Below are 19015 nucleotides of genomic sequence, written 5' to 3' on the forward strand. Positions count from 1 at the left end.
ACTCCATCCAACATACAAAGACACACAGACACACAAGAAAAGCCAGAGAAACAAAGACAAATCCAAACAATCCATCATACTGAGTCAAAGTGATCACAGGTCTGCTTTGTTGGAGCCTTCAAATCTGTTCCTTTATTACTACCACTGAAGGCCACGCCCCTCTGGTCATGTGATCATGTGGTTTGTAGGAATGCTCCTCTTCCTCAGAGGATCCACCTGTGCTTCCTCTCCTCCACCTGTTACAGTGAGGGAACGTCCTCCATGATGGAGGAGCTGCTGGAAAGTGCTGAGAGTTTCCTCCAGAGTGAGACCTCTGACACAGTTCAGAGGATCTACGGCAGCAGAGACCATGAGACTAAAAGTCTCAAACACACAACAACAACATCACACTGACTCCAGTCTGACATCACCGATCAATAATCAAACAGATCAAACTGATTGATCAGCCATCACAACCACGACCACAACAACTGTGAAAATAGTTGGATGGACGTTGCTGCTCAGTCACAGCTGCCTGGTCAATGTTTTTCATTAGCAATTTAGCAAAGTTGATGATGGTGATGAGTGTCTGTGTGAGTGAAAGAGACAGATTTTGTGTTATAACCAGAGATGGGCAGTAACGCGTTACTGTAATCCGATTACTTTTTTCAAGTAACGAGTAAAGTAAGGGATTACTATCGCAAAAACGGTAATTAGATTACCGTTACTTTCCCGTAGGAACGCTGCGTTACTGCGTTACTAAAACCGTGATTTTTTGCGAGAATGTCTCATGACGTAAGCGAGTGCGACGTTCGTGACAACAGCTGTGTGCAGATCAACAGTGGATCATATATCGAGTGCAGGAGAGAGTATGAGCGTGCAGCGTTTAAAGCGTGGAAGTACTGACCTTACTTTGAGTTTGATTCCATAAAAAGTGACAAAAACATTAGTGTCCGCTGTGCGTGGGAAGAAAACTTCTTTTTACAGCGAAAAAACCCCTAAACTTCCAAACAAGCACCGAGTAGCTACGACGTAATGGGAAACTCACAGAGAAACTCGCGGATTCTTCCACTGACCACTGCAGCACACCTGCACCAGGGTAAACCTCCGCCTACCCCACTCCTGCTTTACAGGTGAAAATAGAGCAACAGGACCGCTGAGTCTTTGACTTTATTTATGTTCTGCTGTGTTTTACTTGCATCTATTTGAAAGAGTGAGTGTAAACACAAAAAATATTTTATTTTATGTGCTGGAATGTGCAGAAAATAGGTTTAAATGTTAAACTAATTTATTCAAGTCAGAGAATGTTGCAGATAATTACATTTTTGCTTGATGCATAAAGTTAAAAGATTAAAACTAATAAAACAAGTTAAAAAGAGACTTTTCCATTTGATTACATTTTGTATGATGATGATGCAGAAAAAGTAGAATTGGGCTGAAAGTTTAGTTACTGATTACTTTTTTAAAGTAACTTGACCAACACTGGTTATAACCTTCATGTTATGGACACACAGTGTGAGCACTCAGGTCGCATCAGAGCATCGGGCCGTATAGTGTGAGAACCTGCATCGTGACCTACAAACTTCTAACCTATGAACTTCTAACGAGATTCAGTCGTACAGTTTGAGACAGCTCAGACCTGCTCTGCACAATAACAATGTTTTATTTATGTAGTGATATTTGTTATATGCTGTTACATAAGTACAGGTATCTTTGTGAAATACAGGTATATTAATAAAGAAAAAGCAATAACTGAAAGGGGTTTTTTTATAAATGAGAATTTATATTTTTTAATAACTGGATAAAATATGAAAGTATACTTGATATTCCCTCGTGTCCACAACAACAACCACATGGTGTACATCTGAACATGTAGCATAAAGCAGTATCAGGGAAAAAAAGCAATCTACACAGCTGCCTGATGCTTCTTTACATGTTTCACTTATACCAGAGGGAGGGTCTCCCAATGTTTTTGCTAGCTGATGTTGTTTGACCAAGTTTGTACCTCTGTGATTCTTTGGTTCCTCCATCCTCTCTCCTCATCTCCTCCAGTTTCTGGACCTTCTCCGTGTCTCCTTCCTCCTTCATCTTCTCAATCAGGAAGTCCAAGTGCACAACAGTGGATGCTGAATCAGCTTTCAGAGCGATTTCCTCCAGTCTGACAGCATGCTGGTAGGAGTCACTTAGCCACTTTTCCTTTTCTGCTGTCAGCACTTTCATTTCCTTTTCAAGATTTTCCAAAAGACTCAATATTTTCTCAATTTCCATTTTACTTCTGTGATTTGTCTGCTTCAGAGCTTCTCGGATCTGTCTGATTTCTGTCTGTTTCAGTTCAGCCAGCTCGATTCTGTCTTCCAGGTTTTGGATGCAGGCTTTCAGTCTTATTCGTTCATTTAACACTTCGGCTGTTTTCACCAGTTTCTGAGGATTCGATTTTCCCAACAAATCTGTCAAATGATCCATGTTTGTCTGTGTAAGTTCCCATGAATTTCTAAAAATTGTGTTTTCCTCCATTCGCTCTTCAAGCTGGCAGTTATTAAACAGGAAGTGAACAGGCTGACTGTCCTCATTTTTGGCACATTTAATGTTTGCAGCTTCAAGAGCTTGAAGAGGGTTTTCAGGTCTGCTTCCATCTGAGTGTGTGATCAGAGCTACAATGTTTTTCTCCACATCTTTTCCAAACAGAGACATCACTGAATCAAAGACGTACCTCAATGGCTCACTCAGTCGATTCACACTCGCCTTCATCACCAGACCCACTGCATGAACTTCATGGACTCCATCGTCTGATTGAAACAAGTCCAATAATCTGTAACTGATGGTGTCATCATGTTCGATCCCTCTGGTGTCTCCATATCCAGGAGTATTGATGATGGTCAGAGAGTAGGGAAGAGTTTCATCTTCAAAACCAAAGATCTCGTACACGATCACATCTGATGTCTGACTTCTTCTCTCCTCCTCTGCGATCATAAACCAGACTTCATCCTCCCACTTCACTCCCATGGTGTAGTTGAGCAGAGCGTTGATCAGAGTAGATTTTCCTGCTCCTGTTTCTCCCACCAGTAAGATGGTTCTGTTCGGCTTGTTTGGACGTTTTTCTCCAACAGTCATTCTTGTCAGAGTTCCAGTCTTCTGTTTCTTTGCTCTCAGCTGGTAGACAGCAGGAGGTCCTGACCTGATGAGAAAACTGTCTGAGACGATGTCTTCATGTGGTGATGAGATCAAACTGATCCTGCACAGAAAAGCATAGAATGTCTTCAGTACACATGCAAACATTATGAACAGGTTCCTATTGTTTAACATTGAAAACTGAGCTGAGGCTTTTCTGCTCAGAATCTAAGGTCACATAAAATTAAACCTTTTTTTATTTTGTCCAAATAGATTCTTTTTTTTTGTCTGCTCTACCAAAGCATTAGTGGTCACACTGCTACTTTTTAATTATACTTTTATTTTCCCTCAACCTTTGATTGGGTTGGCATGACATCATCTGGGTGAGCCACAGCTGTTGCTGCCCTGGATTCATACAGTTTTAATTTCATTTTTAGTTTTTATTGTAAGTATTAGAATATTGGGGTGATTTTCTATGCAGATTTAAACATCTGGCATCAAAGTAGAGAAAGTGAAACTTTATATTTATTTATTTTATTTTTATTTACCGTATTTTCTATACTATAAGGAGCAGTTAAAATCCTTTAATTTCTCAAAAATCATCAGTGCGCCTTATGTATGAATTCTGGTTGTGTTTACTGACCTTGAACCAATTTTATGTGGTACATGGCCCTCAAAAATCTGTCAAAAAGTGTTTAAGTACGACTTTGGTAAGGTACAAAGCTGCACTGCTTGATGGATTGTTGGCGCGTTACGGATACCGTTGTCAGGAGCGTCGCGGAGTAATCTGGGTCCTAAACTCCGTCTCTTCAGGTCCGAAAGTCAAACAAACACTGCAGCATCACTGAGAGTTAAAACTGTCTAAATTCTTTCATCTTTAATAAAATGATCAGCGTTGCTGCTTTACCAGGTGTAACAAATAAGTTTAACATCCAGGCATCCATGAAAACAGAATTTATTAAAGCTAACTGAGTTAGAAGCTAGCAAGAAGTTAGCTCACTAGTTTCCACCTAAACATGATATACGATGTTCTCACTGAGAGATTTCTGAAAACATTAAAACATAAAGCTCTGCTATTGTGACAGGTTGAAAGACTACTGAAAGTAAAAGGGTTATACAGTTAATACTAATTCATCTTAGTTGATATAAGGATAAAAATAATGTAAATACAGTAAAGAAATTGTTGACAAGTTTTTTCATGTTACACCAATGGTTCTCATTTTATTCAAGAGAGATGCCATCTGCACATCACTGATCGGCTAGTAAGCCTTTTCTGGGATTGATTGGTAGTGTCTCCATTCTGACAAGGGGGCTTTCGTGCGCTTTCCTCATTGCAATAAACAACTGCATGAGTGAAGCAAGTCTAAATGATCAAAAATCTCGTGATTCTTTTCCCCTTGTTTTCAGGTAAAAGTGTTTAAAAGTTGATAAATTTACAATCTGTACATTGTTAATATATTTAATAGGTAGCCCTTCTATGTCTTGTAAGCTTTAGAAGCATTATATTACAGTTGTTTTGTGCACATAGATACAAAACAACCTCAGTTGTTTGAGCCCCAGTGTTATACTGTATAATGTCCAATAAGCTAACGGCAGGAGAGGTAGAGTATCACTTCCTGTTCCTGTTCCAACACACAGTAGCTTATCTGCAGAGCAGTTTAACTAAAAACTTTTATATAAGTCTGTGAAGGTTCTCAGTCATCCAGGTCATCATAGTCAAAGGAGTTTGCAAAGAAAAGCGTCTGGACTTCTTTAAGTTACTTGAAGACATTTCCTCTCTCATCTGAGAAGCTTCTTCAGTTCTAAGGGTCAATGGTGAAGAGTCCCAGATTTAGAGAGTCCCAGTCCCTCCTGCACTTTCCTGCTCATTGTGTCAGATGTTTAGTTACTCCTCAGCCTCCTTTAGCAGTAATGATATCTGTAACAAATGTAGCATATTTGCAGCTCTGGAGGCCAGGATTACAGATATGGAGACTCGGCTTCGCACCCTTCATTCACCCGTAGCTAGCCAGGCCACTGTAGCTGGTGCAGCCGAAGATAGCGTAGGCCCCGCTAGCTGTTCCCAAGCAGCTGGGGAAAGAGGGCGGCTGGGTGACGGTGAGGAGGAAGCATAGTCCTAAACAGAAGCCCCAGGTACACCACCAACCCGTTCATGTGTCTAACCGTTTTTCCCCACTCGGCGACACACCCGCCGGGGGTCAAACTCTGGTAATTGGTGATTCTGTTCTCAGACATGTGACGCTAGAGACACCGGCAACCATAGTCAATTGTCTTCCAGGGGCCAGAGCAGGTGACATTGAATGAAATTTAAAACTGCTGGCTAAGGGTAAACGTAAATTCAGTAAAATTATAATTCACGTCGGCAGTAATGACACCCGGTTACGTCAATTGGAGGTCACTAAAATCAATATTGAATCGGTGTGTAACCCAATCAGACCCAATCAGGAGTGACATGTTTAGCCGCATGTTCTCCTTAAATTGCTGGCTGTCTGAGTGGTGTCCCAGAAACGATGTGGGCTTCTTGTTAGGAGAGACGGCATCCATCCCACTTTGGATGGAGCAGCTCTCATTTCTAGAAATATCGACAGACTTATTAACCCCCCGAAAAAAAAAATGACTATGGAGAGTTGGGACCAGGAAGCAGAGTTGCAGTCTTACGGTGCATTCACACCGAACGCAATAGACGCGACAAACGCGAATTGGTCATACTTCAAAATGTCCTGTTACCTTATTTAGAGCCCCGCATTTTCCGACCGAGAGAAACCATACCATTGTTTTCGGCCGTGATGCACTGAGATCGGTGAGCACATGTTGTATGTCTAGTTAGTTCACGTCTGTTTCACATTTTATCGTTGAGAAACTGAATTAATGTCAATTGTTTGATTAATAATTGTCGCATATGCACTGACTTTACTTGGTTTAATGCATAGTTTGTGTAAGAGAGATGTTTTATTTTTGCAAATTTGAGTGTTTTAATTGCAAATTGATGTTGAATGTGATTTCAACAAAATCCTAAGTTGTGAATTATACCTAGAACAGCATACCGTACTTTCTGGACTATAAGCCGCTACTTTTTTCCTAGGTTTTGAGCCATGAGGCTTATACAAAGGTGCGGCTATTCTGTGGATTTTTCTTCCACCACTAGGGGGACTCTAACCAGAATTAGAATAAAAAACAAGATAGATGAAAAATCAATGCAAAGAAGAATACACTACTTTTTCTTTAGCAGACAGAACACGCACAACAAATTACCAACTGGTAATTATTTTCAATACCTTGCCCCTTCATCATGGAAACCACACGAAGAAGTTCGTATGATGCAAGTTTTAAGTTGAAGGCCATCGATCTTGCTATCCAGGAGGGAAACCGCGCTGCTGCACGCAAGCTTAGCGTCAATGAGTCTATGGTGAGATGTTGGAGGCGACAGCGGGAAGAGCTCATGCAATGCCAAAAGTCGAGAAAAGCTTTCAGAGGACATAAAAGCAGGTGGCCTGAACTTGAAAATGTCCTGGAGGAATGGGTGAACACACAGAGAGCAGGTGGCCGAGGTGTATCCACTGTACAGATCCGACTGAAAGCCAAAACAATCGCCCGCGAAGTGAATATTAAAGATTTCAAAGGTGGGCCGTCATGGTGTTTCAGATTTATGAAACGTAAAAACCTGTCCATCGGACCACTCTCTGTCAGCAACTCCCCCCTGACTATCAGGAAAAAGTTGAAAACTTCCACAAATTCGTTGAAAAAAAGATACAAGAAAACTCCATCGGACCAGACGACATAATCAATATGGATGAAGTACCTTTAACATTTGATCTGCCTCTGACCAGGACCGTTAACAAGACAGGTGCATCATCCATGTTGTTGAAAACAACAGGCCATGAGAGGACGCACTTCACCTGCGTTCTGGCATCCACGGCATCCGGACAAAAACTTCCACCAATGGTGATTTTTAAGCGCATAACTATGCCGAAAGAACAACTCCCGAAAAGCATAGTGGTCAAAGTTAACACCAAAGGGTGGATGATAGAAGGTCTAATGAAGGAATGGTTAACGGAGTGCTATGGGAAGCGCCCGGGAGGATTTTTTCACTGGAAAAAAGCACTGCTTGTTTTGGATAGCATGAGGGCCCACATCACAGATTCTGTGAAAGCAGCGATCAAGAAAACAAACTCCATTCCAGCTGTGATTCCTGGAGGTACAACAAAGTTTTTGCAGCCACTGGACATCAGTGTAAATCGGGCATTTAAAGCTGCACTACGGGTTGAGTGGGAGACTTGGATGACAAGCGGTGAAAAGTCATTCACAAAAACTGGCCGCATGCGAAAAGCATCCTTTTCTGATGTCTGTCAGTGGATCCTAACAGCGTGGAGTGCTGTGAAAGAATCCACCATCACCAATGGGTTCCGAAAGGCTGGACTGCTGCGCGAACAGAGCGGCGCACCTTCAGAGCCAACTTCACCGGAGGATGACAGTGACACGGAGAGCGAGACTGATGGAGACAGATGTGATGAAGCGCTTCTGAGCCTGTTCAACTCCGACACTGAAGAAGACGACTTCATGGGTTTCAGCGAAGATGATTAAAGTGACTTGTGGTTTCAAATACAGGAAAAATGGAGGTAAATAAATAGCGGTTATTTTCTCTTGGTTCTGTTTTAATCAGCAAAGTTGCTGCCGTGTTAAAAGGCATTGTTCGGAAAGAATCTGTTCAGGTACATACATGTACATTTGCAGTACAAGATTGTTCTGTACATGCAGTAAATATCTATTTTTTAATCATAGATATCTGCGGCTTATAGCCGGGTGCGGCTTGTATATCTTTTTTTTTTTAAATTTTTAAAAATAGAGCTGATGCGGCTTATATACAGGTGCGCTCTATTGTCCAGAAAGTACGGTAATTAATATTTGAATTGCTCTTCTGACCCTGTCTGTTGACAGGTCAGGGTTTTTTTTGTATGCTGAATTGTTCCTGAGGTGGATTCCTCCGGTGAAATAGATGGCGAGCCTTCCCACCTGGACTTAGAGAGACTGAGATTCGCTTCTTTTCCACTTGATGATCTGCTGCACCTTGCGGTGTGGTAGGACTGTATCACTCACACTTTCACACACAGCTGGTTATACATGAGACCACTGACTGACGTTCTCTCACCCCTATTTTCTTTCAAACCCTGGGAATTTTTTGGACTTTACCCCTTGGACATTTTTTATTTGGATTGTGTAGAACAATTCTCCACATGTGAAAAGAGTGTGAGATTTTCATTTGAATGTACATTGGATTTGTGTAATCTGTTTGTATAAGAGTTAAGGAGTCAGGTTACTAGGGTGCACCCAAGCATTGAAACCCATACATTGAAACCCGAACATTGAAACCCAACACTGAAAACCAAAAGTAACACTTGGCCAAGTCATTGCTTAGTAGTTTATGTGTTTTACTCTTCTTTTAATTTTTGTAAGTTTCCTTTCTACCATTGTAAGGTGTCTTTAACCTGTGCTTGTCAACCTTATGGTTTATTTCACTAAAGTCGTCTGGTTCTTTTGAGTTAAAATCTTGTCTCTGTGTCTCATTTAAACACACCCCTGTGCTCCTATAGTCGAGCCTATTGGCCCATTGATGTATTCTTTTCAACAATTCCCCTTACTGTGTTACATTATTATTTAGCTTTTCCTTCTACCACGTGCCATTAAGCAGTACAGAATGTGAAACATTTATGTTCATTTTGATTGCAATAAACGACTGCATGAGAGAAGCAAGTCAAAATCACTCCCTGTTTTCAGAGGTGTAACACTATCACTTCCAGCATAAATGAAGACAGAAAACTAAACACTTTCTGTGACATTTGTAGGGTTACTGAAGTTAGGCTAGCTGGTACATAAATTTATGTGCTACGTGATCGCTAGCGACACAGCTATGTTAGCATAACATTAGCACAGTGGCGCTGGAGGATGAACGCTAACTTTTTTCCACTCGATAAAGGTTAAGGGGATGCTGTAAACGGACCAAACGTCAGTCAGGAGAACAACTGAGATAATCCATCCACAATACGAGGTTAGTCATTAATACACTGCAACAACATGGGAATAGAGCAGCTGCCAGAGAATTCAACATTAATGGATCAATGGTACAGAAGTGGAGGAAGCGAGAAGAATGAGTTGAGGGAAGTTTGACTTATCGGACCATTTTGTTTTGCTTAATGCACCTTATAATCTGGTGTGCCTTATGGTCCAAAAAATATGGTATTTATATTTTACATTTATGTTTATGATTGGACTCTATATAAAATTATTTTAAATATCTTTCCATTAATGGTAAATGGTAAATGGCCTGCATTTGTATAGTGCTTTTCTAGTCCCTAAGGACCCCAAAGCGCTTTACACTACATTCAGTCATTCACCCATTCACACACACATTCACACACTGGCAATGGCAAGCTACATTGTAGCCACAGCTGCCCTGGGGCGCACTGACAGAGGCGAGGCTGCCGGACACTGGCGCCACCGGGCCCTCTGACCACCTCCAGTAGGCAAACACGGGGTTAGTATCTTGCCCAAGGATATTTGGCATGCAGCCAGGAGGCAGCCTGGGATCGAACCACTGACCTTCTGATTAGTGGCTGACCTGCTCTGCCACCTGAGCTACAGCCACCCCTAAAATAGTCCATGACTGAACAATAACCTCCAGCTGTAACCCTCTGTCTTTAGTGAAGGGGCTGGGATAAGAGCAGCACCTCCAAGTCCGAGGCCATGGTTCCCAGCTGGAAAAGTTTGAAGTGCCCATCAAAGTTTGGGGATGAGATGCTGGACTAAAGATTTTTTGCACATCATTGTAGTTTTACCTCAGTATAAGACGTTTTGTGTAATTCTCCATCCTTTAAACCAGATGTCAATTTCTCTATATTGTATTTGTTTTCATGTTCTCACACAAAACACTGATTGATTTCAGTTTCTTTATGATAAAAGACACATTTCCATAGCTAACATTCAAATCCAGCCATGAGAATCAGTTTTTTTTTCCTCCTCTTCATCGATTACAGAAATGTAGTTTATTATGACTGTGTCACGCTGAGCAGAGAAACTGTTTGAACACTAAGAGTGAAATAAACCCAGGATAAACTATCACTGATGTGTTTCAGCAGTGATATTGATCTGTACACTTTTCTCTGATAATTAAACACCTAGTTTATACTTAGTAATTATAAACTCCAGTCACTGTTCTGTGAGTGCTGTCAGTTTGACATACCTCAGAGCTCCTCTAATTCCTTCATCCTCTCTCCTTCTCATCTCCTCCAGTTTCTGGACATTGTCTGTGTCTCCTCTCTCCTTCATCTTCTCAATCAGGAAGTCCAAGTGGACAATAGTGGACGCTGAATCAGCTTTCAGAGCGATCTGCTCCAGTCTGACTACATGCTGGTAGGACTCATCCAGGAACTGGGACTTCTCTGCTGTCAGCAGTTTCATTTCCTTTTCAAGAAAATCAACGTCCTTCTTTTTTGTTCGTGTTTTGTTCTTCTGACCGCTCCTTATCCTGGTCACATATCTCCACTTTTCTTTCACATGCACTGATGCAGGACACTTGTTGGTACATGACGTGCAGAGACCATCTCTAAAGACCTCACAGTGATTTAAGGGCACCGTGCATCCAGGATAGTGACAGTTCTCCTCACAGACTGTACAGCTGACAGCTGCTTTAACCCCCACCCCACACATCTCTGATCTGATAGGTTCTTTATGTTTAAAAACAACACATGGAGTGACCACTTCATTCTTCTGCAGAGCTTCCCGAGTCTGTTTCATCTCTCTCTGTTTCACTTCAGTGAATCTGATTCTTTCTTGCAGGTTTTGGATGCAGGCTGTCAGTCTGATTCTTTCCTTTAACACTTCAGGGGTCACTTCTGGCTGCAGAGGTGTACTTTCTTTCAGGAAAGCTGTGAACCCTCTCACTCCTCTCTCTGAGCTTTCAAAGTTTAGTTTCAGGTATTTTTCTGCCTCGTCTTCAAGCTGGCAGTTATTAAACAAGAAGTAAACAGACTGATTCTTCTTATTTTTGGCACATTTAATTTTTGCATCTTCAAGAGCTTTAAAAGCATTTTTAGGTTTTCTTCCATCTGAGTGTGTGATCAGAGCTATGATGTTTTGCTCCACATCTTTTCCAAACAGAGACATCACTGAATCAAAGACATACATCAGTCGATCACTCAGTCGATTCTCTGTTGCCTTCATCACCAGACCCACTGCATGAATTTCATGGACTCCATCCAGCAAGTTCAATAATCTGTGACTGAAGATGCCACCGTGTTCGATGTCTCCATATCCAGGAGTATCGATGATGGTCAGAGAGTAGGGCAGAGTTTCATCTTCAAACCCAAAGATCTCGTACACCATCACATCTGATGTCTGACTTTTCTTCTCCTCCTCTACAATCGTAAACCAGACTCTATCCTCCCACTTCACTCCCATGGTGTAGTTGACCAGAGCGTTGATCAGAGTAGATTTTCCTGCTCCTGTTTCTCCCACAAGTAAGATGGTTCTGTCTGTCTTGTCTTGTCTTTTTTCTCCAACAGTCATTCTTGTTCCAAACTTCTGTTTCTTTGCTCTCAGCTGGTAGACAGCAGGAGGTCCTGACCTGATCAGATCACTTCTGGAGATGATGTCCTTGTATTTTGAGACGTTACTCGTCCTGCACCAAAGCAGAGTTTCAATCAGAGGGCAGAGTGAATGCAGAAGTCTTTATGAGTACTGCTGTCTGTGATTATCATGTTATCTGTACTGATGCAGCTGCTGTACAGCTCAGACTTTACTTTTACAAACACTATGATGTTTAAATGAGATAAAACCTGAAGACACAAACATGTATGGTGACAAAACTCAACATTTATGTGATCAAAATACAGAAATCAGATGAAGCCAGACGTCTTACTAAGTTTAATAATAATAATAATAATAATAATAATGTATATAATTCATGTGAGAAGGAATATAAATGAACAGGTATATCACAGGGAAGCTTCAATAATAAAATTGAATAAAATACGAAAACATGGTTGACCTTCAAATAAACAAACAGATAAAAAAAATAAATCAAAACTCCTCTGCGTCTGTTAGGAATCAATCAATAAATAATCAATTTAAGGTCACAGGAACTGAGTTAGAGATCAGTCATCTTCTACTCTCAAAAAGAAACTGATATTCAAATATGGATTTATTACCCGTAGATTGATTCTGTTCATCTGGACAGAAACGTTTCGTCACTCGTCCAAGTGACTTCTTCAGTCTCAGCTGACTGAAGCTTTCCCCAAATCTTATAAACAGTACATTTGCATAATGACTGAAACCAGCACTGCTGAAGAAACAATGGGCTGGGAGGTCAGTTTATGATTGCCATGACCATTGATTATTGTCCATGAGTACCATTCACAGAAAGTTGGGCAATTACAGCAGGTCTAACTCAGGCAAGCTGAAAGCCTGTGTAAAAATTATTTGAGAGTGACTTTGAGCGTGTGTGTGTGAATGAGACAGCACACAGGAGATCTCTGAATGTGCAACATTTAAAGTGTGTGATTTAGTAAAAAAAGGGGCCTTTATTGAACGTATTGAGTTTTAAAGAGAAAAGTATTTGGATTAAAAGGACTCATGTTAATGTGCTAATGAAATGTGAGCTGAATAACCTTTGCCTTAGAGATGGAGAGGATAATAAGGACGGGCTAAAGGTCAGTAAATCTTATTTAAACACCTGATTGTTTGACTAGATATAAGAGAGAGGGAGGTGCGGGGAGTTGAAAGTTAAAAAGTAAATTGGGATGTCTGGAGGCATTCTGGGTCAGTCTCCAGTGTCCCGCGAGAAGGGCAGTTCAAAGGATTCCAGAAGTTCACTGTTGGAAATTTCAGCAGCAGCACCGGAAATCGTCCATGTTGGACTTGGATTTGACTCTATTCCTCCTCCTCATCATGATTTTAATTGATGTGTTGGATTATAATTCTGAGAAGGATTTGGACTTCCAAAAGCATCCTCGGGCAAGATGCTGAACCGCAGGTTGCTCTTCGATGTTACAATCAGAGTGAGCTCTTAGGTAGCAAAAACAACAAAGCTTAAATGGGTGAAAGAGGAACGTTGTATAAAGCACTTAGAGTGGTCAAGTAGTAAAGCGCTGTATAAGAACCAGTCCATAAACCTGACCACCCTCTGCACTATTTAATAACCAGCCAGCGGAGCTCCTTCTCTAACAGACAAACACAAGAATTCTCTACAGTCCCTTTATTATGTAATACCTCTTTATGGTGAAAGGACTGAAAGCACTTTTCTACTCTCCCGGAGTACTCAAAGTGCTCTATACAACATGCCACATTCACCCAATCACAGCCATTCTCACAAGCACTGTCTTAGAGCTTCCTACACATCTTACTCTGATGGATGCATCGGAGTGCAATTTGAGGTTTGTATCTTGCCCAAGGATACTAGACATGCAGACTAGAGGAGCCAGGGATTGAACCACTAACCTTCTGATCAGTAGATGACCTGCTTTACCTCCTGAGCTACAGCCACCCCATGTATAATACTTATAAAGTTTACTACTGATTTTTCAGATATGAGATAAACTATTCTTTATTTTTATGAAATAAACAAAAGTTCATGTACAAAAAGGGGTGTCGAGATGAAGGGACTGACTGATTTTGATTGCGTGACCTCACTGTGTTTCGAGGAGAACCCGTATCTGGATCAAGTCATCAAAACATTCAGATCATACCTCTGTTGTTTCCCACATCTGAAGTTGATATTACACAGCATGCTGACTTCTTCTCTGACTTTTGTCTCCAGCGCGGCCAGGGTCTCCTGAATCATAAACTGGTCACTGGTTACAGTCACAGCAGACCAGTCCTGCAGCTGGGGCTTATTGTAGGTAAGAGGGAGGACGTTCTCCAGGAAGCTGAAGGGGTCTCTGATGAGCGAAGCTTCATGACACTGCAGCTTCTTCTTCTTCATGTGTGTAATCTCTGCCTGCAGCTCATCAATAAAGCTTTCTGCCTCCGTCTCATTTATTTCCTGCTTCGTCTCGATCGCCTCAGACAGTCTGGTGAACTCTGTCTTTATGTGCTGCACCAAAGCGGTCATCACCTTCCTGCTGTACGATAACGCCTCCTCAGCTTTACTTCTGCTGGTCTTCACTGACTGTTGAAGCTCCTGGATTTTCTGCTCACGCTCCTGGATCATCTGATCCATGCTGTTATTTTCTAATCTCAGCTGGGATTTCCTCATTTCAGCCTCGTCCTCCAGACTCACTGTTTCATGTGTTTTATGGTCACCGCATTTACAGGACTGACACAGAAACATTTGATCCAGTCTGCAGATCAGCTCCAAAGGCTCACCGTGATCCCGACATATTCTGCTCTCCAGGTCCTGAACTGGATCGATCAGCTTGTGTTTCTTCAAAGCTGAAATCCTCTGATGAGGCTCCAGATGTGTTTGACAGTAGGACACTAAACACATTAAACAGGACTTCTGGGCGCTGACCTTGGACCCTGCACAGATGCTGCAGAGCACGTCTTCATGTCCTGCTCGTTCAGCTGAACTCAACAACATTTCTTGAGCAGATTTTTTAACCTTTTCTGCCATTTCATCAATGACAGGGTTAACCCGAAGCAACGGCCTGGTGTAAAACATCTCTTTGCACAGTGGACATTGGAGTACAGACAGGGTGCTCCAGTACTCTGTGATACAGTTCATACAGAAGTTGTGTCCACAGGGAATCGACACAGGTTTAGTGAACACACTCAGACAGACGGGACAAAGAAGACTGTCCTCAGACACCAGAGCCAACGCCATGACTGCAACATACAAGCAGAGCTAATATTAGCACAGTGTAAAGTTACTATAATCCTCATTTATCATCATCAGAGTTCAATATACAAAAAAGCAAAAATGAAACTGAAAAAAAAGGCAACTGTACCTTCTGTATGAAGACTGAGTGGTGTAAATCAAAGAAACAGGCTCTTCTTCTTTTTAGTTTCTACTGACACACTGACCACCTCGTCTCCTCCCACTTCCTCGTTTGAGTAGAACAAATTAACTCTTTAGAAAACAGACCATGAAACCCTCACAGGTTAAAAAGGTTCACTGGGAAGCTGATGAGCATGACAACTACAGCAGCTCAGAATGAACTCCTGGATTCAAACCTCCACCTTCAAGAAAAACAAAGTGGATAGAAGTTTGAACGTGCTCAGAGGAACGAGTTAAGACGAATGAACAATGGGGAGTTCTGACTCCGCCCACTGAGACTTGCAGTTTGTTCCTGCATCTGTGATCTTTATCTCTGGCTCTGGGCTCAGGAACAGAAGTGAGTACACTTCTGTACTGATATCAGCTACATGTCAAATCCTTCACAACATCACAGTAATTTCATCATCACTGAGTTCACAGCTTGAGGCTTTTTTTCTCATGAACATTCAAGAACAGCTTAACACGGCCTATATCGAAAAGAAAAGTAGAAACACAAAATGAAACTAAACTGGGTACTCCTGTGTTAGCCTGATATCATGAGCACAGTCCAAAATAAACACTAGACACTCATACTGAAATTCAGGGCTTTGTCTGCATTAATTAGTCACATGAAAAATAATTAAGAGATAAATTAAAACGTCAGACTGTGACATGATGGAAAATCTGACCAAATAAAAGCAGCTGCATCAGAAATCAGAGTCGTGGTGATATTCTAACATGAATCCACACACAGCAGGGATCCAGACCATCCAGGGGCTGTCAGTGAAAATGAACGTCCCTCAGAGTGAAGGACAGTGTCCACGAAATAAAAACGTTGTTTGCTCTTTAGGACAAAAATGCAGACTGAAACGTTCCTAAAGAACTCTGATGAATAATTGGAGCAAACTGGAGTCCAAATTTGATTGTCTTAGAAAAGTTCCAGCATAATAGCATAATAGAATTGAACCTGTCCGAGAGTGTCACATGCAGAATCCTGACAGTGAAGCAGGGTGTGATGATTTGGGACTGCATGAGTCTGAGAGATGGAACCATGCATTCGTGCAAAAAACCCAAAAAACATGTGACAGGGTGAATCTCAGCCTAAGGCTGCCTGGCAGAGGAGGAATATTCCAACTAAAGCTAAAAACTAAACTGGAAATCAGGAAACACTGCAACTGTTCAGTTTATATGACATGTTCTGTGATTAAGACCCTTTTTGAAAGTGGTCGGGGTGTTGAACTGCATAAGAAGGGTCTCTCACAGTGCGACATCTTTGCTGAGGTGGGACGCAGTAAGACGGTCATCTGAAATTTCTTAAATGATCCTGAGAGTTGTGGAACAAAAAAGCCAAGTGGAAAACCCAAGAAAAAAGTCACCAGCTCTGAGCTGGAGGATCCAGTTAGATCTCCATCAAGACACTGGACGATCCTTGACCCAACAACTTAAGGCCATTACTGTTGCTGACTGCAGCTCCATACCCATCAGACAGCACCTGAGACTGTATGTATGTATTGGTTTGAAAATGATCGTCACTAAATTGAAATTGAATTTTATATGTTGAAAATCAATTCATTTTCTTTGAAACTGTATTTTATCCTCTACAAAAGGATTTTAACAACAATTTAGTTTCAGTTTTAGAATTCAACTTCTGTTCCAAAATTCAGTTTTTTGGGACTCACATCCGGTTCCGGTTCAAGAGTAATCGAGCGCAGATTAATAGAACTACATTTTACTAGCAGACCAAAAGTGTTACTGACGGGACTCTACAGCATCCTGAGCTGGAGCTGGATTAAGACTTTAGAAGTCATTCGTCATGTCGAATGACCAGCGGATAAACTCTAATGTTGGTAATAAATGTATTACATGTATAAGAACATAAACTAGAAGCTAGCAAACAGAAGCATTCTAGCTTTTTAAATGGCGACCTACAACACATACATTAAACCTAACAATAACAGTCACAGTGATGCTAATAAAGCCTGAATGATGTCCTGCTAAAGGATGATTCACCTTCCCTCACTGCAAGTGCTGCAGAAGGTGAGCTCGGGTCTCCACGTCTCCTGCAGAGTGAACACAGAGGCCAGCAGAGCTGTAGCTGATGCTCAGGTCACTGAGAGACTCCTTGAGACAAGCCAGGCTCTGGATCATCACAGGATCCTTAAAAGATCACAACAAAGAACTTTAATGGACAAACAGAAATCTTCTTTCATTAAACCCAGTGTGAGAACAAAAGCAGGCAGAGTTCCTGATTCAGTCACTCAAATAACAAAAGCAAAACTCCAAAACACAAACTTAACAATGTGGTGTTTGCTGTACAGTGCAGCGAGGAATGCTCAGACCTCTACATCGGAGAGACCAAACAGCCACTTCACAAGCGCACAACACAGAAGAGCCACCTCCACAGGACAAGACTCAGCAGTTCATCTGCATCTAAAGGTCAAAGGTCACTCTTTGAGGATGCCAATGTTCACATTTTGGACAGAGAGGACAGATGTTTGGAAAGAGGAGTGAAAGAAGCATCTATGTCCACTGTGAGCGACCATCTTTGAACAGAGGCGGGGTTTACGACACCAACTCTCTGCCATCTATAATCCAGTTTTGAGATCCCTTCCCAGACGCCTTAACGCCACACCTGTTTTCAGACCTTGGCTTGTGATTAGGTAGAGGATCATCAGGGGGTCCTTTGTCCCTCTTTGGGGGGAAACTCCCACAGAGCTTAAACCTGGGACTCCCCACCATTTGACCCTTAGAACTGAAGAAGCTTCTGGGATGAGAGGTGAAACGTCTTCAAGCAACTTAAAGAAGTCCAGACACTTTTCTTTCCAAGCTCCTTAGACTACGATGACCTGGATGACTAAGAACCTTCACAGACACATGCTAACAAAGTTCTGCTTACTAGTTACTATTTGTGGACCAAGATGCGCCACTTTCAGATAACGTTCTGGTCTCTTTACAGTGTAAATGCATATTTACAATGACTCCACAGTTTTCAGTATTAGGAGTTTTGAATTCATTTGTTGTTTTCTCTGAAGTTGATGAGGAGCTCCTCCTGTGCTGATGTGTGCTTTGTGTCATGTAGGAGGTCGGGGAGCAGACCTGTGGAGCTGTGGAGGTGACGGCTGTCTGAGACGGAGCGTCTGCCTCTGCTGTGAGTCTCCTTCATGTTTCTCCACATGTATTATCTGTGTTTCCACTACTGGAGGGCGCTGTGGGTTATTGATGTGTGGGAACAGTAACCAATCACTGCAGTCTAAATGCTTCTCTTTGGTCATGTGACCATTTGATCTCTGATCAGTGGCTGTGTCCCAATTCAGGGTCTGCATGCTTGAAGTACGCGCACTACGCGTACTACGTACGGTGCGTACTATAAGTACGAGAAGTGCGGAAGTGAGAGGCTCGTGAAATGGGACGGTATACGCTTCGTCGCGCTGTTCAGGTTGCCTAGCAACCATGATACTAACCGCGAGACACGTTACATACAGCTTTGTGTGACAGAAATGAAGGAGAAAAATGTTTTGTTGGTCATTCATTTTTGTCATGACATCACTTTGATTAGTTGAGTATCTGAGGCTGAGACCACAGGACTGTAAACATGATTGTTGGGCTTCATGTCTGTGCTGAACAGTCATTTAAGATTAGTTAGTAAATAACAATTAATGTTGTTCATGAGACTAAAGTCATCTCACTGTGGTAATGTAAATATAGTATGGCCAATATTATATGTATTGTCAGATTATTATGATATATCTATATATATATATATATATATATATATATATATATATATATATATATATATATATATATATATATATATAGATGTATATATATATACATATATATATATATATCTATATATATAGATATATATAGATATATATAAAAACACCCAGCACGCCCCTGCGGGCGGTTTATCCTTCAAGCTCGGGTCCTCTACCAGAGGTCTGGGAGCTTGAGGGTCCT

The 19015-nt window shown here is 41.5% G+C and overlaps 1 protein-coding gene across 1 annotated transcript; it reads right to left on the minus strand.

Moving 5' to 3' along the window:
- Positions 1-1644: 1644 nt before the first annotated feature.
- LOC106676964 (uncharacterized) lies at positions 1645-14896 on the minus strand. Its single transcript, XM_076879469.1, has 3 exons — positions 13824-14896; positions 10322-11758; positions 1645-3211 (listed from the first exon to the last, which is right to left on the minus strand). The coding sequence occupies exons 1-3, from the start codon at positions 14798-14800 to the stop codon at positions 1918-1920; spliced, it is 3708 nt and encodes a 1235-aa protein (XP_076735584.1). The 5' UTR covers positions 14801-14896; the 3' UTR covers positions 1645-1917.
- Between the last annotated feature and the right edge of the window lie 4119 nt (positions 14897-19015).

The sequence above is a fragment of the Maylandia zebra genome, linkage group LG3 (genome assembly GCF_041146795.1).
Source record: "Maylandia zebra isolate NMK-2024a linkage group LG3, Mzebra_GT3a, whole genome shotgun sequence".
NCBI lineage: Eukaryota > Metazoa > Chordata > Actinopteri > Cichliformes > Cichlidae > Maylandia > Maylandia zebra.